Here is an 18,109-nt window from a genome sequence, read left to right as displayed (position 1 = left end):
AGACATAATGTGTGCAATAAAAACATAATTATTCAATTGATTAGGCCTGTAATTTATTCTGTTCACATTTGCTTCTGTCTGAATAAGACGGCAAGTCAACTGTGTTTGAAGTGTGAAATAAAGTCCTGCGGCCACATCATTACACAAACACACTGATCTCAGGCCAGCGCTGAGCACCCACAGATCTCTTAAACAAGCAGCTCAAATCAGTCTCCTGAGATCCTTTTCCTTTGTAAATTGTCATTATTGTGAGATCAATTGACACCAGCAATGTCTGCTTCAAAAACTGAAACACAAATCTGAATGCGAATGCAGCGTGCTACATTTGTAACTGTCTAGTGAAGAATTTAAGGTCTAAAAATAGTACGAATAATAAAACAAAACTAACCAGACACCGCTGGTTCCTCTTTTAGCAAATACCTGATGCAACACTTTTGCTATACTTGTTCCCTCTCCCTCTTTCTTTCTTTCTTTCTTTCTTTCTTTCTTTCATTCTTTCTTTCTTTCTTTCTTTCTTTCTTTCTTTCTATCTCTCTCTCTCTCACTCTCTCACTCTCTCTCTCTCTCTCTCTCTCTCGCTCTCTCTCTCTCACTCTCTCTCTCACTCTCTCTCTCTCTCTCTCTCTCTCTCACTCTCTCACTCTCTCTCTCTCTCTCTCTCTCTCTCTCACTCTCTCTCTCTCTCTCTCTCTCTCTGTCCAAAGTGACATCTTAAAAAAATGTTGTTGGAGGAATCTCCAGTTTCTGTAAAAAAAGAAAGAACCACTGTATCAAAAACAGAGTTGGAAGGGTTTTGTAATGATATTGATAAGCTTTAAATAACTGCAATTAGACATCTGTATGTCTTTGAGAATCATCTAATAAAGGACGTTTTGGGGGTTCTTCTGTGTGAGAAAGTGGAGGAGAGACAGAGACGTCATGTTTGTGTTTGGTTAAACATCTCTTGCTTTTAATAGTTTGTGTTGTGTGTTTTTGAGACTGTCTGTGACGTGGAGAGAGTGAGAGAGTATTCTCAATTTCCCTCTAAAAAGAAAATTCATTTGCGCTTGCTAATGTAATGTCATCGTTGTGTTTACTGAGCGTGGATGATGTATAGGGGGATGTTGCATTGAGTGAGACTGTTTAATGATGCATAGAATTAAGTCTCTAGCTTTCAGCTGAGCTCCCCCTCACCGCTGCGCCGCTCGCAACCCAGTCCTGCCAGCACACAAACACACACACACACACACACGCACACACACACACGCACACACGGCCCTCTGTGCTCCAATGCTTCACTCCATCAATCACTATAGAGAGATGGAGAGGTGCAAAGAGTAAAAGAGATGTTGTTAAAAAAGCCAAAAGTGCCACACACACAATAACAAACAATAAGAGTGAAATGAGAAACACACAAAGCTGCAAATTGCTCTGGATGCCATCTCAGAATGGACACAAGCTACTAAAACTGCTGGATTGGTGGTTAACCAAAGCCAGTAAATGAATGTGTTATGAAATGAGATTGTGTGATTATAACTGTTTTTATGATAATGATGATGATGATGTCATATCCTATTACAGCCACACAAACCATGAGGTGCCACACGAGAGAAAATAACACAGCAGTTTTTAATGTTTAACAAGCTTAAGAAGTAATTTTTTTAAAACAACAGAGGTTGTGTGTTACTGTGATTTTACAGCAGCAACGGCTTTTGGCATTTAGGATGAAAAGCACAATAGTCAATGTCAATAGTAGTCACAGGGTTCCTAAAATTCACTACATGAAAAGAATATCCGTGCTTGAATGGTGATGTTATTTTAGGTTTAGATCTCTGTATCTGGTTCATACTGTTCAACTGTCATCAACTGAGTAAATAAATGTGTAAATGTGCCCTATGGTGTGACAGCAAAAGTTAAGAAAGAAAATAACAAAGAAGATAAATCTCTCGTGTGCTATTATATATTACAAATATTATTAATGTAATATATTATTTATCACACCATAAGACACATGAACGGTGAATAGCTGCCGAAAAAATTAAGGGACCATTTGTTAGACCACTTTAAGTTTTCTGATATTATAGGTGCACTTTAAAACTTTACTGTAATTTCGCAGCAGGTTTACCTGTAACTTACTGTAGATTTAATTTACAATTTTGCTTAAAGCATTAACCTACCTAGTTTAAGTCATTGAAAACAGTACTAATAGGGAAGTGGTATTAGTAATTAAATCTACAGTAGGTTACTGCAAACCTGCTGCAAAAACTACACCAAAGTTTTAGTGTGTGTGTTGAGGTAAAATGATCATGTTTGTTTCACTCTGTAAACTACTATCAATATTTCTTCCAAATTTCACATAAAAATATAGTTTCTATTGACATTAATTTGCAGAAAATTAAAATGGAGAAGCAGATTATCTGTATTTTCAGACCTCAAACACGGCAAAGAAAACAAGTTCAGACTCACTTTTAGGCAACACAACAGTAATATTTCTACATGTATATAAGAAAAGTTCACAAATTATTTGGACTTTATGTGACTCCTGAGGTTTGATTGTATTCAAATTCAAAAGACATTGGACTTGAATGGCCACAATACATTAAGAAATGCTGATTGAATGTTCTTTTGGAGTGATATCTTCATTTTTTTCCGCGGTTGTGTTTGTCAATTACTAACAAATATGCATAAGGTTCATCAACTGATAGAAATAAATATCAGGAAATGTACCGAATTTATTAAATACTTCGAAGCAAGTGTTTTAAAGTTTATTTCAGCTGTACAGCCTTAAAGACACTTTTATATTTAATAGTTTCACTTTAACATACAAACTGTTTATCATTAAATTTGATGTGATGAAAACATCGTCTTTGAAACTTTGAAAGATTAGGAAATGTCTTCCAAATGACATGGAGTCAGTAGATGAGATTTATCTGACTAGTCTGTGTCTATATGACGCAGGTGTATTACCAGATTCACAACTGATGACTTGTTACCCTTGAACACACAAGAAGAATGGAAAACAGACATTGTGTCATTTAGTTTTTCTGAGTTTCTCAATGTGAAGCTGGAATAATGACAGCACATGCTGAATCAGTTATTAAACCAGCAAACACCTCCGTGTGTTCACTTCAGTTCTATCCTTCATCCCTCCACATTCCTGTTACACAATTATTTTTTCTTTGCTATGTTACTGGTTGCAAACAAATCATCAATCATTATTTAGGATTGAAAGAGACTATTCACCATACTTGAGATAGAGAGACAGAGAGAGAGAGAGAGAGAGAGAGAGAGAAAGAGAAATGGAACAGACTGAAACATAACTGAAAAATTGCACAACATCCATAAATGTTAACATAATAATTTTTCTTTCCCATATTTGAGAGTAATAGCAAACTTATCAAAACCATGCAATAACACACATGAAACTTTGGGAATTAGGTTGTCATTATAAAAATCTAAAACACATCAAAAATGTTGTCATGGTGTTTTATTAGACAGCATATTGCCTGATCTTTCTTGGTTGTCTACTTCCAAAACATTTCAATTAAACAAAATTGTGTTTCGTAATGAAAATATGTTTGCACAATTAAATGTTTTGTTCTACAAAGGGAATTTCAAACATTTAAGAATATACAAACATTTCACTTAAATGAAAAGTAAACTCTCGTTAACGTTAATCATTTCTTAAATGTTTATTTTTTTACAGTAAATATATTTGTAATCATGTTTATCAGTTTGTCAGTATATTTCATGTTCCAAAGCTCTTGCACTGAAAAGGCTCAAAACTGAATACTGAATATTGGATCTGCAGAAACACACAGGTTTTGCTGTGAGATATTTGGTTTAATTTGATTTTGGAGTTTGTAACAACTCACATTTATGACACAAAAAGGTTTTTAGTCTATCACTTCAGTCAATTTTATTCCATCTAAATAACTGTTCAGTAGAAAGAAATGTATTTAGTTTTACTTCACTTTAAAAGAAAGAAAGATATGAATAAATGAAAGACAGGAGAAGGACTCTCTCTCTCTCTAAACGTCTGTGATAATTTATCACTTCTTCTAGCTCAACTGACAAACTATTCGCAGGAAAATGAGTTTTTCCGCTATAGATTTGTCCTCTGGGAATAAAAAAGGGAGCAGTTGTGTTTTCATCCTCTTTCACACACACACAGAACAAGAGCATTTAAAGGAATGGTCTCTCTCTTTCTTTTACACACACACGTGGAAATTGTGAGTTTGTATGTGGGGGTGCAAGATAAATGAGGTAAATTAATAGAGTTACTGAAGGAAAGATTCAGGCTTCACTTATATCCACTAGAGACACAGAAGTGATGCTCTCTTCACACACACACACACACACACACACAGTCAAAATGATCTTTATATCATATGAAATGTAAATTATGTAAGGGACAATATATAGACAGCTGGGTGTTATGGCAGAAATAATCCCCGAAAGGATATGAAGCAGAGGGTCTTGTGTCAAACTGGAGGGGCTTCTTTCGTGATAACTACCGGCTGCTTGTACATTATCCCGCTTATTACATGGCTACTTGTCACATGAGAAAGAATCATGGAGATGAAATATTTTATAAGCTCATTTTTACAGAATGCAGACCTTCCACAAGGAAAAGTTGTTTACTCTCGGTTTTTAGGTAAGAAACGACGTTCGTTGTAAATTTACATTTATGTTTATGTATTTGGCAGAAGTTTTTATCCAAAGCGAGTTACACCGCGTTGTATTATACATTTGTTTCTGCAATCCCCTGGGATCAAACCTATGACCTTGTGTGGCTAGTTCAATATTTACTTTGTCAAAACAACCTGTCAAAATGATTTTCTGCATCCGTGTGTTATTAGTTTTGAGACGTTGTTATCTGGGAATAACGAACCTGACAATTTTGCGACTGGTCAATCAGAATAAAGCATTCCGACGAGCCGTGTAATAATATCCTGTAACACTTACAACCCCTCTAAAAACCAAACCATCACACAAACCTCTGATTTTCTACATTTTCCAAATTACTTTGATCTGTAGGTGATCTCAGTGCAAATAAAAAAGAGCAAAATAAATACTTCAATGTTTTCCATATAACCTCCACATGTGAGCAACATCTTTGTTAAACTCTTGTCATTTACATCAAGGTTTAACAGTAAGTGTAATTTCAGCCTTTGGGATTGTCTTTTTTAACTGTGTATTTCAGCTGATTTAACATCTCCAGACATGATCTGTTCAGATCATATATAAACATTTGAATAAAAGAGCAAAACCCAAAGATGCCACAGTTAGAACAATCCTAGAAAACCCCTTGTCAAACATTGACCGAATAATCTCAAGCCATTCTAAATGACAGTTTCTATCATTACAGGTCAGCCATTCCAGTTTTCCTCCTTCCATTCAACAAACACCACACTGACATACATTTTATAGAGAATTATGTGATGGATTTACACAAGAAGGTGGATCTCTGCACAGTAAATCTCCTCAGATGTGATGAGAAAGAACCGGTCAACTCTGAACGCATCTGCTGCTAAACAGAATAAAGAGCAAAACTGCAGCACAGCATCAGCTGATCGTGATCCCAAAACATTCATATATAGGGTGTTTAATCCACTTCACAAACATGTTTAAGAACAAGTTGTTTTTTAGGACCCTTTTAACATTTTGAATCTGTTTTTGGTTGTAAAACAGTCCTAATCAAATCTAATTGATCTTTTATTCAATGAAGGTACAAACACTTGATGTCCCCACAGTGCAGCGGGTCTTTCTATTGGACACTTGTCTTGTTTACAGAGCCAATACTGAACTTCATTCATCTCTCATCAGCTGTGTGTGGTTACACTCTTAGCTTCATTACAGTTTTTCTCGATTGCTTAAACACATTTTGTAAAATTATGCCTTGAATTCTCAAAACAGTAAACATAAATCTTTAACATCTCACCCAATTCTCCAAACATCCTTTTTTCAGGTCAAAATGAAGCTCTCTTCTCAAAACCATTCAACCTTGCCGAAAACCCCAACATTTCCCCCAGATATGACATACAAGCCCTCAGAAACACCCACACTGCAACATAGTCTGAGACACTGATGAGATCAACTCAAAACACTGTTACTAAAATCTCTTCTTGAGATTCAAGAATAATTTGACAGCTTGCTGTTTATTAGAATATACATCATAACAGAGTACACATAGAGCAAAATGCAAATGAGCTTTAAGAAAAAATTAAAATAAAACATTACACTACTGTAAAGTAGATGAAGACGACCTGAACAATTTGAACTGGTCATGCAACACAATACAGAACACAACTGCACAAAACTCATTTACATTCAGGCATTTAGCAAATACTTTTATCCAAAGTGACTTACAGAGAAGATAAAGGAAACAAAACAGTGAAACCATTTGTCAATAGGAGGAAATATATCCTCAATCCTCTGCATCTTTGGCCCAATTTCGTAAAAGTATACTATTTTCTTCCAAAAAATAGGGAACAGGTAAAAAAAACCTACAAATGCACATTTGTAAACTTCACAATCAAACATTTGAGGGTGTAGACGTGCTACAGTTCACTGGATTCAGAATAGAGAAATGTCTCCGATATAAAGTGTGTAGTGTGATGAGACTGTATGTCTAGTCAGTAGTATAAACCCCAGTACATGATTGTATGAGGTTCTATTGATAGGATCCTGAGATTCTGATGTGTGTGTGTCATCAGTTTTGCTACTGAATGTTTACTTATGGACAAATGTGCGCTATTTGAGTTTACATCATGAAACTTCAGGTCATTATATTGTGTGTTTGTGTTTTCTGAATGAGAACATGGTCAAATCTTTGCAAATTTAGGCTGTTTTTATGTGGGGTTTGTACAAGTTGGTTTGTTGTGCTGAGAATGTGTTTATAGTCGTCAGAAAATGGTGAATTGTTTCATGAATTGTGTGTTAGCAATCGAGAAAAACTGTAAAAAAGAAAGAGTATTTTAGTAAAGGTAAATATATGTTCATATTCTCATACACTTTTCATTACGTAATGCCAATGAAATATGAACTGCTCAAGACATTTATTTAGCAGTCATTATGACATAAAACAACATTGACTACCAATATGCCATCAAAGCTTCAATTCAATTGAATTCAATTTGAAATGTCTAGTGTTTTTACAATGTGCATTGTTTCAAAGCAAAAGAAAAGACAAAGACAAAAAGAAGAAGTTTGGGTCAGAAGGATCTCACACATGTTTAGGCGTAAGACGGGTTGTGCTCCTGCTAATGGTTCTAATGCGTTGGACTTATTTTGGCACATACAATGGCCGGCATGCTGGGGTTTAGGATGGGTTTTTCTTCAGCAGTTATCAGATCCCAAACTTCAGGGACGAGTGACCAATAAAAGAAAGAGCAGGTCGAGGAAACAGGGGTGATCAGAACTGGGGTTGGGGTCAGAGGGCACGGGCGGAAACGGGAGGCAGAGGACAAACAATACAGAGGGTTGAACTGGCACACAAAATGGAGGAGGGCAACGGTGCACAAAAACCAGGAAGATGCAGAGCAAAGAGAGGATGAAAAGAGATGGTTACAGAAGAACAAAAGAGATAATGCCACAATCTGAAATCAACAGGGTCTTCTGTTAACGTAAACTCTTAAATTCATCTGATAGATTTACACTCTCTTATAAATTATTCCCTTAAGAAAAAAAGAGTGCACAGCTTCTTAAAACTGTTCTTGATGTGAGCTGAGAAACAGAGCTTTCTGTCTGTGGATGTTGTTTTGGTCTAATTTAGCATTAGCACACTTGATGTGATCAGACATACATGTGCACTCCTGTGGATGTCTACACAAACATTATTTCAAATCACAAAGTTTTGTTGTTCTATACAACCCTGCATTTTATATTATGTTTATAAGTAACAGTTTGTACACTGTTTCTGCAGTGAAATAAAAGGAACCCCCTTTGATGGATGGAGCAGGTGTCCAGTGTGAGTGTCAACATGTAAAACATTATACTAGTCCAGGGCTAGTTTTCACTGAGACTATCCCCTTATCATTTTAAGGTGTTGAGGTCAAACGTCCCAGTACATGAATGTGTGTTTTCAAATATTTTGCATTAGATGTTGAGTAGACAATTAAGGAACCCCATTGTGGATATCATTTATACATACACACTGATTCACATTTATTAATAATTAATTGCAGCAGTTTTTTGACCAAACCAATAAATTAATATTTAACACTATATCTAGTGGCTTTGTATTTACTTTAAAATTATTTCTGTTCTATGATTTTTTATGAACATCTGTTTAAAGTCATTTTATATTTGAGGAGTTTGTTTCCAAAATGAGATAACTCAGTTAACTCAGCTGTGTTATGGCTTAAATCAAACCAACTGCAGTTTGATTGATGTTAACTGGAATGCAAAATAAAAAAAAGATTTCTGAAAATGTTAAATATGTAGTTTTGGAAATAAACTCTTCATGTAGTTCAATTGTAACATGTGGCTCAAGTTTTTACGTCTAAAGTAAAATGTCCAAAGTAAAATGTGTCTTTTGCCTTTTCTTAAAACATCACAAGAAATACAAAGTTCTACATGACCTGCATTCTTTAACAATGACAGTGTAGTGAGGGAAACAGCATCACAACAGCAGCAGTATTGTGACTGTGAGGATGCAACAACATGAACCTTTGCCCTCTGATTTCCATATGGACACACCCGAAGCGCTTTACTTTATCTTGATCACTGTGAAAAGAAGAAACTGAATCTTCATCACAGTGTTGAAGACGACCATCACTTACTGTCATGCCAGTCAAATAACATTTCAAAACCACCCTCTGTACACGCTATACATGATTAGAAAATGGGAAGATTAATTTTTGGAAACTTTCCTCAATTGACGTTTTTATTTGAATATTTCTCCGTGCGTTTTTTTGTTGAAAAAAAATGTGTTTCACAGAAACTTTCTCTCAGTAAACCATAAACTGACCTTGACAAGGGTTTAAGTTATCTTTTAACAAATTCCGCAGATTATATCTGAACTTACAACTAGATGTCTATAAAAAAACATGAAGAGGGTCACAGAGGAATTTATGAGATGTAAAAATCAAAGCAATACATATGATTCGTTTTCTGTTTCAATTGAAATCCAAATAAATCAAAATACAAAATAAATGTACTGTGCTGAAATCCAGAACTTTTGGATTTGTGGACACATTTTAGGGAGTCAATTTTTCTTACATTGAAAACATTTATTTCAAGTATAAAACACGAGCTGAACAGATCGGCAAAAGACGTCTTGACGTCTCTATTAAAGAAATAACTGAGCACGTTAACCCTCTTAATGGATGTTATTTATTGATTTAGCACCTACATATTTTACACTATAAGAACTTTGATACGTATCGCGTAGGTTTAATCCCTTATTAAACTTTCTGTAACCTCTGTTTCTCCCTCTCCTCAGGCGGTTGCTCAGGTGTTTTTCACTCTTTAAGAAATGCATTTATTCTTCAATTTGCTCTGTGATTCGTTTTAGTTGTATTTATCTAAAAACATTAGGCACTTTTTTTCTGCGCGCATGTGAAGACATGAATGGGAATGAATGAAACGAAAGAAGGAATACAAGAATCAAATGTGACGCGTTTGACCTCCACAATAGAATATATCATTCACGGAATTATTGCTTTATTTTGGGGCTTTAATGTTGTTGACGTTTCGACATATTTTATAGTAAATACGGGAAGATAATCAAGGCGATGTAAAAACGCTGTATAGAAACATTCGTTCATCTCTGATTCATTTTTGTAGATTGATAGTAACGTCAGCCACGCGCCATATGGCAAAGACAAAACGACGGGGTGTCATAACAGGATCATTGAGATTCTTCTGTTTGTTTTACGATTGTGGGAACAACATCGACTGTGTGAAGATCCTCGGGATCCTGCTGAGAGTGAGTTTATTCATGGGGAGCAGGCCAGTGTTAAAACCGACGAATTAAAGACGACAACAGTGAAACTAATTTCACACCGGGCGTAAAAATTAAAACTTCATCCCACTGCAAATTATTAGAAACCCATACGAAACATTAAGAAGAACATATTATACCTTTTTATTTATATATATATTAAAACTTAAAGATAATTAAAAATGAAAAATAAAAAAAAAGATGAAAATAATAAGAAATAATTAAGAAATAGATTATTTTCTGTCCAATTTACAAAAAGCCCGTGTCAACAAAAGAAAAGTCGCCGTAAAGCACCAGTATCCATTAGGTGTTTGTCATCATACAGCCTAATAACAGATTACGACAAATCAAGAGTCCAATTGTGTGTGAAAGATGAGCGCGTTCACGTCGCCCCAGGAGACGCGTCACATCTTACATCTGATCAGCGAGGGGTGAATGAAAACAAGCCGCATCCTTCACAAATATTTCCTTAAACATTGACGTATCACTCGATGTTTTGCTGTGTTCCGTGTACGGCAGAAACATCCGAATCATTCATCCATACAGTTTGCTGTGTGTGACACCCCAGTCGAACCTCCCCTAAATCCATCATCCAATGGTGTAAGCGCATCCTCAGCGCAGGGGAGCCGGTGGGATAAAACCTCCGCAGCGGCGTTCAGATGCTCTTACACACCTCACGTAAACAGAACAAACTCTCTCATTCATCTCAAGTTCTGAATATTCACTATTACAGGCCTAGCTGACACTGCGCCGTTGGATAAAAGCCGTCGGATATTTACAGCTGTTTTTCTGCAGAAGGTAAAACTGCTTTACACGTATTTACGTTTTTTTAATGCATTGCCTTACTGATAAAATATAATGGTGTCGGCAGCATGCAAGTGATGGCCGTGGCCTTATTCAGACAACATTTGCGCATCATAATATACAGTATTCACGTAACGCAGTAGCCTAAAACTGAATCTTCATTCAAACGGAGAGCTTGACGTAACTAACTCATTCACTAAATTGACAGTGTCATTAATAAACATTCAACAATAAAAACAACAATAGCCCGAAATGTCAGGTTCACCATAAAATGTCCTTTTGCAGGGAATAAAACGCAGGAATATTTTCGCTCCACACAACAAATGGACTAAAACTGCAAATTAAGTGAGAGTGGACGCCAGGACATCAAGAAAGCAAGACTTCTCCGAGCAATGTCCAACACAACAGGGCGAGGTAAAAATGACAAACTAATCATTTTCAAATCTGAACTGGAAATCAAAAAGAAACGTGAAGTGAACAGGTTATACGTTTAGTATATATATAGAAATAATGTTCATATTGTGCAAATGTAATAAATTCACTTCAACGTCTGCTTTTGAAGAAGTCTACTTTCGAGTTAGGGAAATTGTCATTAAATACTGAAAAAGTTTCGGAGATTTTACGCGCAACAAAACAAAGCAGAACGCAAATGTAAACGTTCATAAATAAGTTATGTGTCAAATCTATAGGTGAACTTTACAATAGTGCGTGAGCTCGCGTTATTAAAAACCTGCGCAAACAATGTATACTAAACAAATCAGATTATAAATACGTGAAAACAAAAATATTAAATGCAACCCTTTATATATTGGAAATTAGCAAAAAGTCCAACAAATACTTGTAATTTCTATAAACTGGCGTTGAGTTTTTACGATGCGAAACTAAACCAAAAAATCGAAATACATTCTAATAACAGCTTTTTACAATTCGTTTTTTGCTTAAATATTTTTTTGTACATCTATTTTCAAATAACAAGTCGTAAACTAATCGCATATTTATGTGATGTGTAAGACTTTTCGAATTTTAGTGGAAATGTTTTAATATTGATCATTTTTTATCGATGTTTATAGGTTTAAATCTGCTTGGGAAATGTTAAATAAAAGCGATATTATAATACAACTTTTAAGAGAAAAGAGGCTATTTTACACAACACGGCATTTCAGTGTAGAAAGTTTCCTCCTAACATCTTGTATCGTGTTTTATTCTTACGTTATTTTCCTTAAACATTTAACATACATATGGTGCAGGTAAAGCAATTTCCATAATTTACATGGCTTAATAAAAACACATAATGTGACACAGCTAGTAAAAACCAAGCTAATTAACTGTTCATTAAATACACACTGTAAAGACCATTCTGCGAAAATATAACCTTGATATCTTGATAGTAAGAGCATGTCAAAGATTAAAATCATAGTCAAATGAATGATAAAAACTAACCGTAATGCTCATTACGTTTTATAATTGGATTTTGGGACTTGAACCTGCATTTCAGAGGAAGGGTAACATTTTTTAACCATCGCGAGCTCAGCTGAATTGGTTTAATCGTCGAAGTTTTTTAATAAACCAAGTATAATAAATAGATTGCGATTTGGACTAAGTAAACCATATTTTCTAAAATGTACTGTTTATGAAGGCTATTTTTTTAGCGATTTGCAATAAATAGAATCCAAAATAGCCCACGTTAAACCTTAAAATAATCTTTTAAAAAACATTGAAATCTAAAAATATTTATTGCATCTACATGTCCGGACCAACACTTTTAAAAACAAAGGTGCTTAAAAGGTTGTTCACATGCCATAAGAACCCTTTTTCTATTCAGTCAAAGGTTCTTTAAAGAACCATATATTTCTTGATTCTTTTTTTGCCACGAATAACCTTTTGTGAAACAGAAAGGTTCTTTAGATGTTAAACCAGTCCTCTTTTACTATATTTGAGTGTTTTTGTTTGGGGGTTAGGGTGGGTGGTTGATATACAGTGTGTTCAGTATAAAAATCATTAGACTAAATATGAAAAGTCCCCATAAAAACATGTAAACGCAACGTCTCTCTCTCTCTATCTCTCTCTCTCTCTCTCTCTCTCTCTCTCTCTCTCTCTCTCTCTCTGTGTGTGTGTGTGTTCCCCTGGGGTTTCTCTGCTTTAATATCCTGCCGGTTGCTGATGCTTGGCGAGGAGATTTTGACACAGTCCGCTAACACCGTTAATAGCGCTGTTTGATGTGGAAATGAAAGAGCAAAAGGGGAGAAACGACTGAATGAGTTAAATTAAAAGTGAGAGTCACTGGTGCAGACGAGCGTCACAAAGAGTTTTTTGCAATTGAATCCGTTAATAAGGCTATGTAAATGTTAAAAAACAAGCACTGACTGTTAAATGTCTGTTAAAAGTTTACACACACACTGGATTTTTGTATCCTCTTTAAGATTTTACAGCTCAAAACAATTGAGGCATTTATTTTAAAGTGCAATTGTTCATAATCAGTCTGTACTGAAACGCACAAACGAAATGTCTTAATGCTGATGAAAGTCTCAATAGATTCCTATGAGATTAATCTATTATCATGACTTTAAAAAGATGAAGAAGGGAACAGAGTGCTCTGAATAAATAAGCCGGTGTCTGAGATACACATCACACATGAAAGCTCTTGTGTACAATATGCAGGACTGACACAGCTCCTACAAGAAGGAAATGGTCAAATATCTGCATCTGTTCCCATCATTTATCTTTATCAGCGCCTGAGTTCTTTCTCTTCTGTTGACTCCAGGCGCAGATATAATGTCACTCACCTGTGCTTTGACAGCTTGTGTTTGTGATGTTTATGTGTGTTGATGTCCTCTCTCCCCCCAGGTCATGGGGGTCTTAATCAACTAGGTGGCATGTTTGTGAATGGACGGCCGCTTCCGGAAGTCATCCGGCAGAGGATTGTGGACATGGCACACCAGGGTGTGCGACCCTGTGACATCTCCCGCCAGCTTAGGGTCAGTCACGGCTGCGTCAGTAAGATCCTGGGCAGGTAAGCGGTCCAGATCAGACTAAACCTAGACATCAAACCCATCACACGGTGAAACACAGGCTCTTCGGGGGCAGCATCTGTTTTAATGGATGTCTCGTTGTCAGGTACTACGAGACCGGCAGCATTAAACCAGGAGTCATTGGGGGATCAAAGCCTAAAGTTGCAACTCCAAAAGTAGTGGAGAAGATAGCAGACTACAAACGCCAGAACCCCACGATGTTTGCGTGGGAAATCAGAGACAGACTTCTGGCAGAGGGCGTCTGTGACGGGGACACTGTACCCAGCGTCAGCTCTATCAACAGGTATGAACTTTGACTTTGATTCATAAACCACATTATGATACAGTTACTGCAACTGAACCATGACGGTCTCACAGCTGCCCTTGTTGGTCGTTTTACAGAATTATTCGGACAAAAGTTCAGCAGCCTTTTAATCTTCCTCTGGACACTAAAGGTCTGAGTCCTGGACACACACTGAGTAAGAAAAACCGCCGTACCCTTCAATCCAACAATTTATTACAATTAAAGCGAAAATTATAAATTTCTATCATGAATTACTCACTGTCTAGTTGTTCCTGACCTGTAGAGATATCTATGTTTGCTTAAACAAAGAGAAAGATATTTGGACAAATGCTTGTAACCAAACAGTTGATGGACACCAATGACTCCCATAGCAGAAAAATGACAATTGTATTCAAAGAGTCCCAGAACTGTTTGCTGTCACACATCCTTAAATATATTCTTTTATTTTCAACGGAACCAAAATGTATGGAGTCATTTTTGCTACTATGATAATCAATGGGGTCCAAGAACTGTCTGGTTCTAAGCATTCTTCCAAATATATTCCTTCATTAGAACAAAGATATTTATACACATCTGGAACAACTGGAAGGTGAGTAAATAATGACAGAATTTTCATTTTTGGGAGAACTGTCCCTTTAAAGCCATGAAGTTATAATGCTGTCTCTTGAAATTCTCCTAGTTCCCAGTTCAGCCGTAACCCCTCCAGAATCTCCCCAGTCAGATTCTCTGGGCTCCACCTACTCCATCAGCGGCCTGCTGGGCATACCGCAGACCAACAGCGACGGAAAGAGAAGCCATGATGACAGTGAGTGTTAAAAACAGCCTTTTACTGTTGCATCATGGGAAATGACTGAGCAACAACACGTTTCTTACTAGGACAATCTTTGTTGTGCACTTTATCAACAAATACACAATTTTTTTTTAAAGGTGACCAGGAGAGCTGTCGGCACAGCGTGGATTCACAGGGCAGCAGCGGTGCTCCCAGAAAACAGTTAAGAACTGACCACTTTCCCTCTCAGCATCTGGACTGCGGCTTTGAACGGCACCACTACAATTCCGACGTAGGCGGGAAGACAGAACAGGTACAGAGATGCCGTCCTGCTGAGGATACATTCTAGATCAAATCAAACACAGCAGGAGAACATGCTTTTGAAATTCTGACATATCTGTGCAGTCGCTGTACCCCTTCTCGCTCATCAACGCCGGTTTGGATGATGGTAAAAATCGAAACCTGACAACACATCAAGGTTATGCGGTGGTCGCAGGTATGAATGATTTTTTCTTTTTTTACTTTGTGTGCCCGTTTCAAAACAAAAGGCACAATCAGTGTACGTTCATCTCTGCCATGTCATTATTTTATTTCTCACTTGTCTCATCATTCAGTGTGTCTGCTCATTGTTATGATTGTAACCCATTCAGTTTCACATCAAGTAACTTTCATAACTGATTCTTTCACCTGTCTGTCAAACCCATTGCCCGCCTCAGAACCCCTACAGCCCCTCCCACTTTGTCTGAAACAGGAAATGTCACCCGAGTTGAACGGCTCGAGCCCCTCCCCCAACATCATGGCTAATTCCGCTTTCCTGGATCTCACTTCCATTTCCGCTCCCTCGTCAGTCTCCATCGGTGCCAGCTGCACTGGTTCCGCTCATTTATCTCATGGCTTCAACTCATTGTCCCATCATGGCCCTGTGCACGGGCAGTTCAGCAGCTCGCCCTTCATCGCAGGTAAAGATTCATCTGTCACGCATCAGCATTACACCTTGATGTTGTGTGAAAGGTTTGGTTCTCTGGTGTCTAATGAGCGCTTCTGCCAACTCTTTTAGGACGAGATGTGACGAGCTCAATGCTGCCCGGCTACCCACCACACATTCCCTCTGCTGCTCAGACGGGGTTCTCGGCGTCCACCATCACGGGGATGGTCACAGGTGAGAAAACTCAGAACAACACTCCCATATCAACACAGGAATCTGCTCCCTAATACTTGCTGAGGTTCTAAAAACTACAAACCAAAATGTCCGAGAGATCAAATGTTTGAGTTGAAAAACAGGAACATTGACGTACTCATGAGTACATACATGTAGTGGATTTGAGTAGCTGGGTTAGAGATTTACAGAAGGACGGGTGGGTTAATCAGTAGGTGCTTTGCCTGGGTGGCAGGGAAGGTCCAAGGGGGGAGCAGAGCAAGTGTTCCGCCCTGATGCCTGCACCCGCAGCGGCCCCTCCGCACCACACAGAGCAACAGGAACTCTGAGGCCCCTCAGGGGTGGTTTGAGAAGAAAGAGAATGCAGATGAAAGGCCCGATATATATGAAAATAGAGTTTAGTATCTATGCAATATATGCATTAAGGAAGAAAAAATTCTAAAAAATAAGAGCTTGATGGAGCTGCCGAGAGTGTGAAGCGCTTTTCTGGTCCCATATGAAATCTGCCCTGCGAAGCGCGAAATGAGAGGCTGTGATTTATTATTTTTCTGGTGGCCTCACTAAGAAGAAACGTTCATACACAATTACTCACTGAATGGGGGGGGGTTCAATCCGGGTTCCCATAATTACCAATTAGATATTGGAATGTTTCAAAAAAGAATGGCGGGGTGAGGAAGTGAGAGGGATGTAGGACGCTGAGGAGTCTGACTGTACGCGCCAGTGAGCAGCCGCTGGATTAATGGTTTACAAGCCGTTCTAACCGTTGGGTAAATGATGTGCTAGAACTCGAGCAGCCAAAAGCGCAAACACGCCCTCGGACAGGCATGCCTTCAACATTTTATAAAACCTTTCAAATGTGAATAACGTACAAACGCTCTCAAATTGTTTCATCATCTCTGTGCAACCAGAAACAAATTTACATTGATTTCATTACAAAGTTCCTGTTGTTAAAGGGTTTGAGCAGGCCACCATTCCCACAATTCAATTCCCAGGGAATTAAATCAACGTAAAGAGTTTTTCTGTAAATCTATGAATTTCATCGGCATGTGTTGATGTGGTTTGTTGAATGTGTCCATGAAGGTCCAGAGTACACGGGCCAGAGCTACAGTCACCCATCATACACCTCCTACAGTGACGCGTGGAGATTCACCAACTCAACTATTTTAGGTAAGACACAAGGTCCAGGACTTGGAAATGTCTTATGTGGCACTTTAAATGGTTATTGGCATAACGTGCGGTCTTGTCATTATGTGCAACCCAAAAAGAGACTGTGTTGACCTTCAGCCGTTGCATAAAGTTTCAGTCACATGTCCTCTTTAACACACATGATATGAAGTAGATTTATCTTGCTCCATGGCTTTAGGCTACGAAGACTTTCTGTGGAAACAAATAGTTCCACCGTCACAAGACGGTGATTTAAAGAAAGGCCTGTGATTAAAGGAACCCGTATTTCAACTATGTAAAGTAGCCTATCATAGCTGTATACTGTTGGTAATCTAATGCTGGAATCACTGCTGCCCCCTGCAGGTTCTCCATATTACTACAGCTCTGCCTCGAGAGCCGCGCCTCCGTCCACCGCATACGACCATCTCTAGTGACAGAAAACCGCTTCAAACCCAAGAAGAAAAGAAAGACATTTAGTTTTTTACAATGGAATGAAGAAAAGAAATCATAAGGCGTGTGAAGCAAGCGAGCATATTCACGGACGATACCTTTTGTTGCCTGTAAAAATATTTATTTTCTGTGTTCAGAGCCGGTTTGAAGGCGATTTGCAAACCACACAAGTTTACATTTTGATCAAGTAGACAAATCCCAGTCACTGAGTATTTATAGTTCTGATAGCCAAAGACTGTAGCAAATTGTTTTATACATTCATGGACAGACGTGTTATTTTTATCACAGATTATGTTTAGCAAGTGTCACACTAACCCTGAATAAATAACCAATACAAAATAAAACCATTCTTCAAAATCATCTGAGCAGGTATTTTAAAGGAAATGAGCACCTTTTCAGCCATTTACACGTCCGATATTTCAATGAAATATAAAGCGTTTACTTTTACATGATGATATCATTGTTTTACATATGCCTTTTTGAACATGAATTGTCCAAGCAAACGAATGGATTATCATACAACACA

The 18,109-nt window shown here is 37.5% G+C and overlaps 1 protein-coding gene across 3 annotated transcripts; it reads left to right on the top strand.

Moving 5' to 3' along the window:
• The first annotated feature begins 10,601 nt into the window (after window positions 1–10,601).
• Window positions 10,602–17,943, top strand: pax8 (paired box 8). 3 transcript variants are annotated; one of them, XM_056745958.1, is made up of 12 exons: window positions 10,606–10,726; window positions 11,018–11,146; window positions 13,601–13,742; window positions 13,847–14,044; window positions 14,143–14,219; window positions 14,724–14,849; window positions 14,972–15,126; window positions 15,219–15,309; window positions 15,530–15,772; window positions 15,871–15,972; window positions 17,050–17,136; window positions 17,497–17,943. In XM_056745958.1, exons 2-12 carry the CDS (start codon window positions 11,125–11,127, stop codon window positions 17,562–17,564), a joined length of 1,311 nt encoding a protein of 436 aa, XP_056601936.1. In that variant the 5' UTR covers window positions 10,606–10,726; window positions 11,018–11,124; the 3' UTR covers window positions 17,565–17,943. The 3 variants fall into 3 exon arrangements, with proteins under 3 accessions (XP_056601937.1, XP_056601936.1, XP_056601935.1); XM_056745957.1 differs by having other exon boundaries at window positions 13,577–13,742; XM_056745959.1 differs by lacking the exon at window positions 11,018–11,146 and having other exon boundaries at window positions 10,602–10,726; window positions 13,577–13,742.
• The last annotated feature ends 166 nt before the right edge of the window (window positions 17,944–18,109 follow it).

This window comes from Triplophysa dalaica, chromosome 4, assembly GCF_015846415.1.
Source record: "Triplophysa dalaica isolate WHDGS20190420 chromosome 4, ASM1584641v1, whole genome shotgun sequence".
Lineage (NCBI taxonomy): Eukaryota > Metazoa > Chordata > Actinopteri > Cypriniformes > Nemacheilidae > Triplophysa > Triplophysa dalaica.
This window is presented reverse-complemented; position numbering and strand designations above follow the sequence as displayed.

Bases quoted from the DNA above. Each gene is read 5' to 3' on its own strand.
- pax8 (XM_056745957.1), top strand. From the start codon at position 11,125: ATGTCCAACACAACAGGGCGAG. The intron at 14,850-14,971 runs GTGAGTGTTAAA...TTTTTTTTAAAG, and splicing joins AAAGAGAAGCCATGATGACA to GTGACCAGGAGAGCTGTCGG. The intron at 15,973-17,049 runs GTGAGAAAACTC...GTGTCCATGAAG, and splicing joins CATCACGGGGATGGTCACAG to GTCCAGAGTACACGGGCCAG.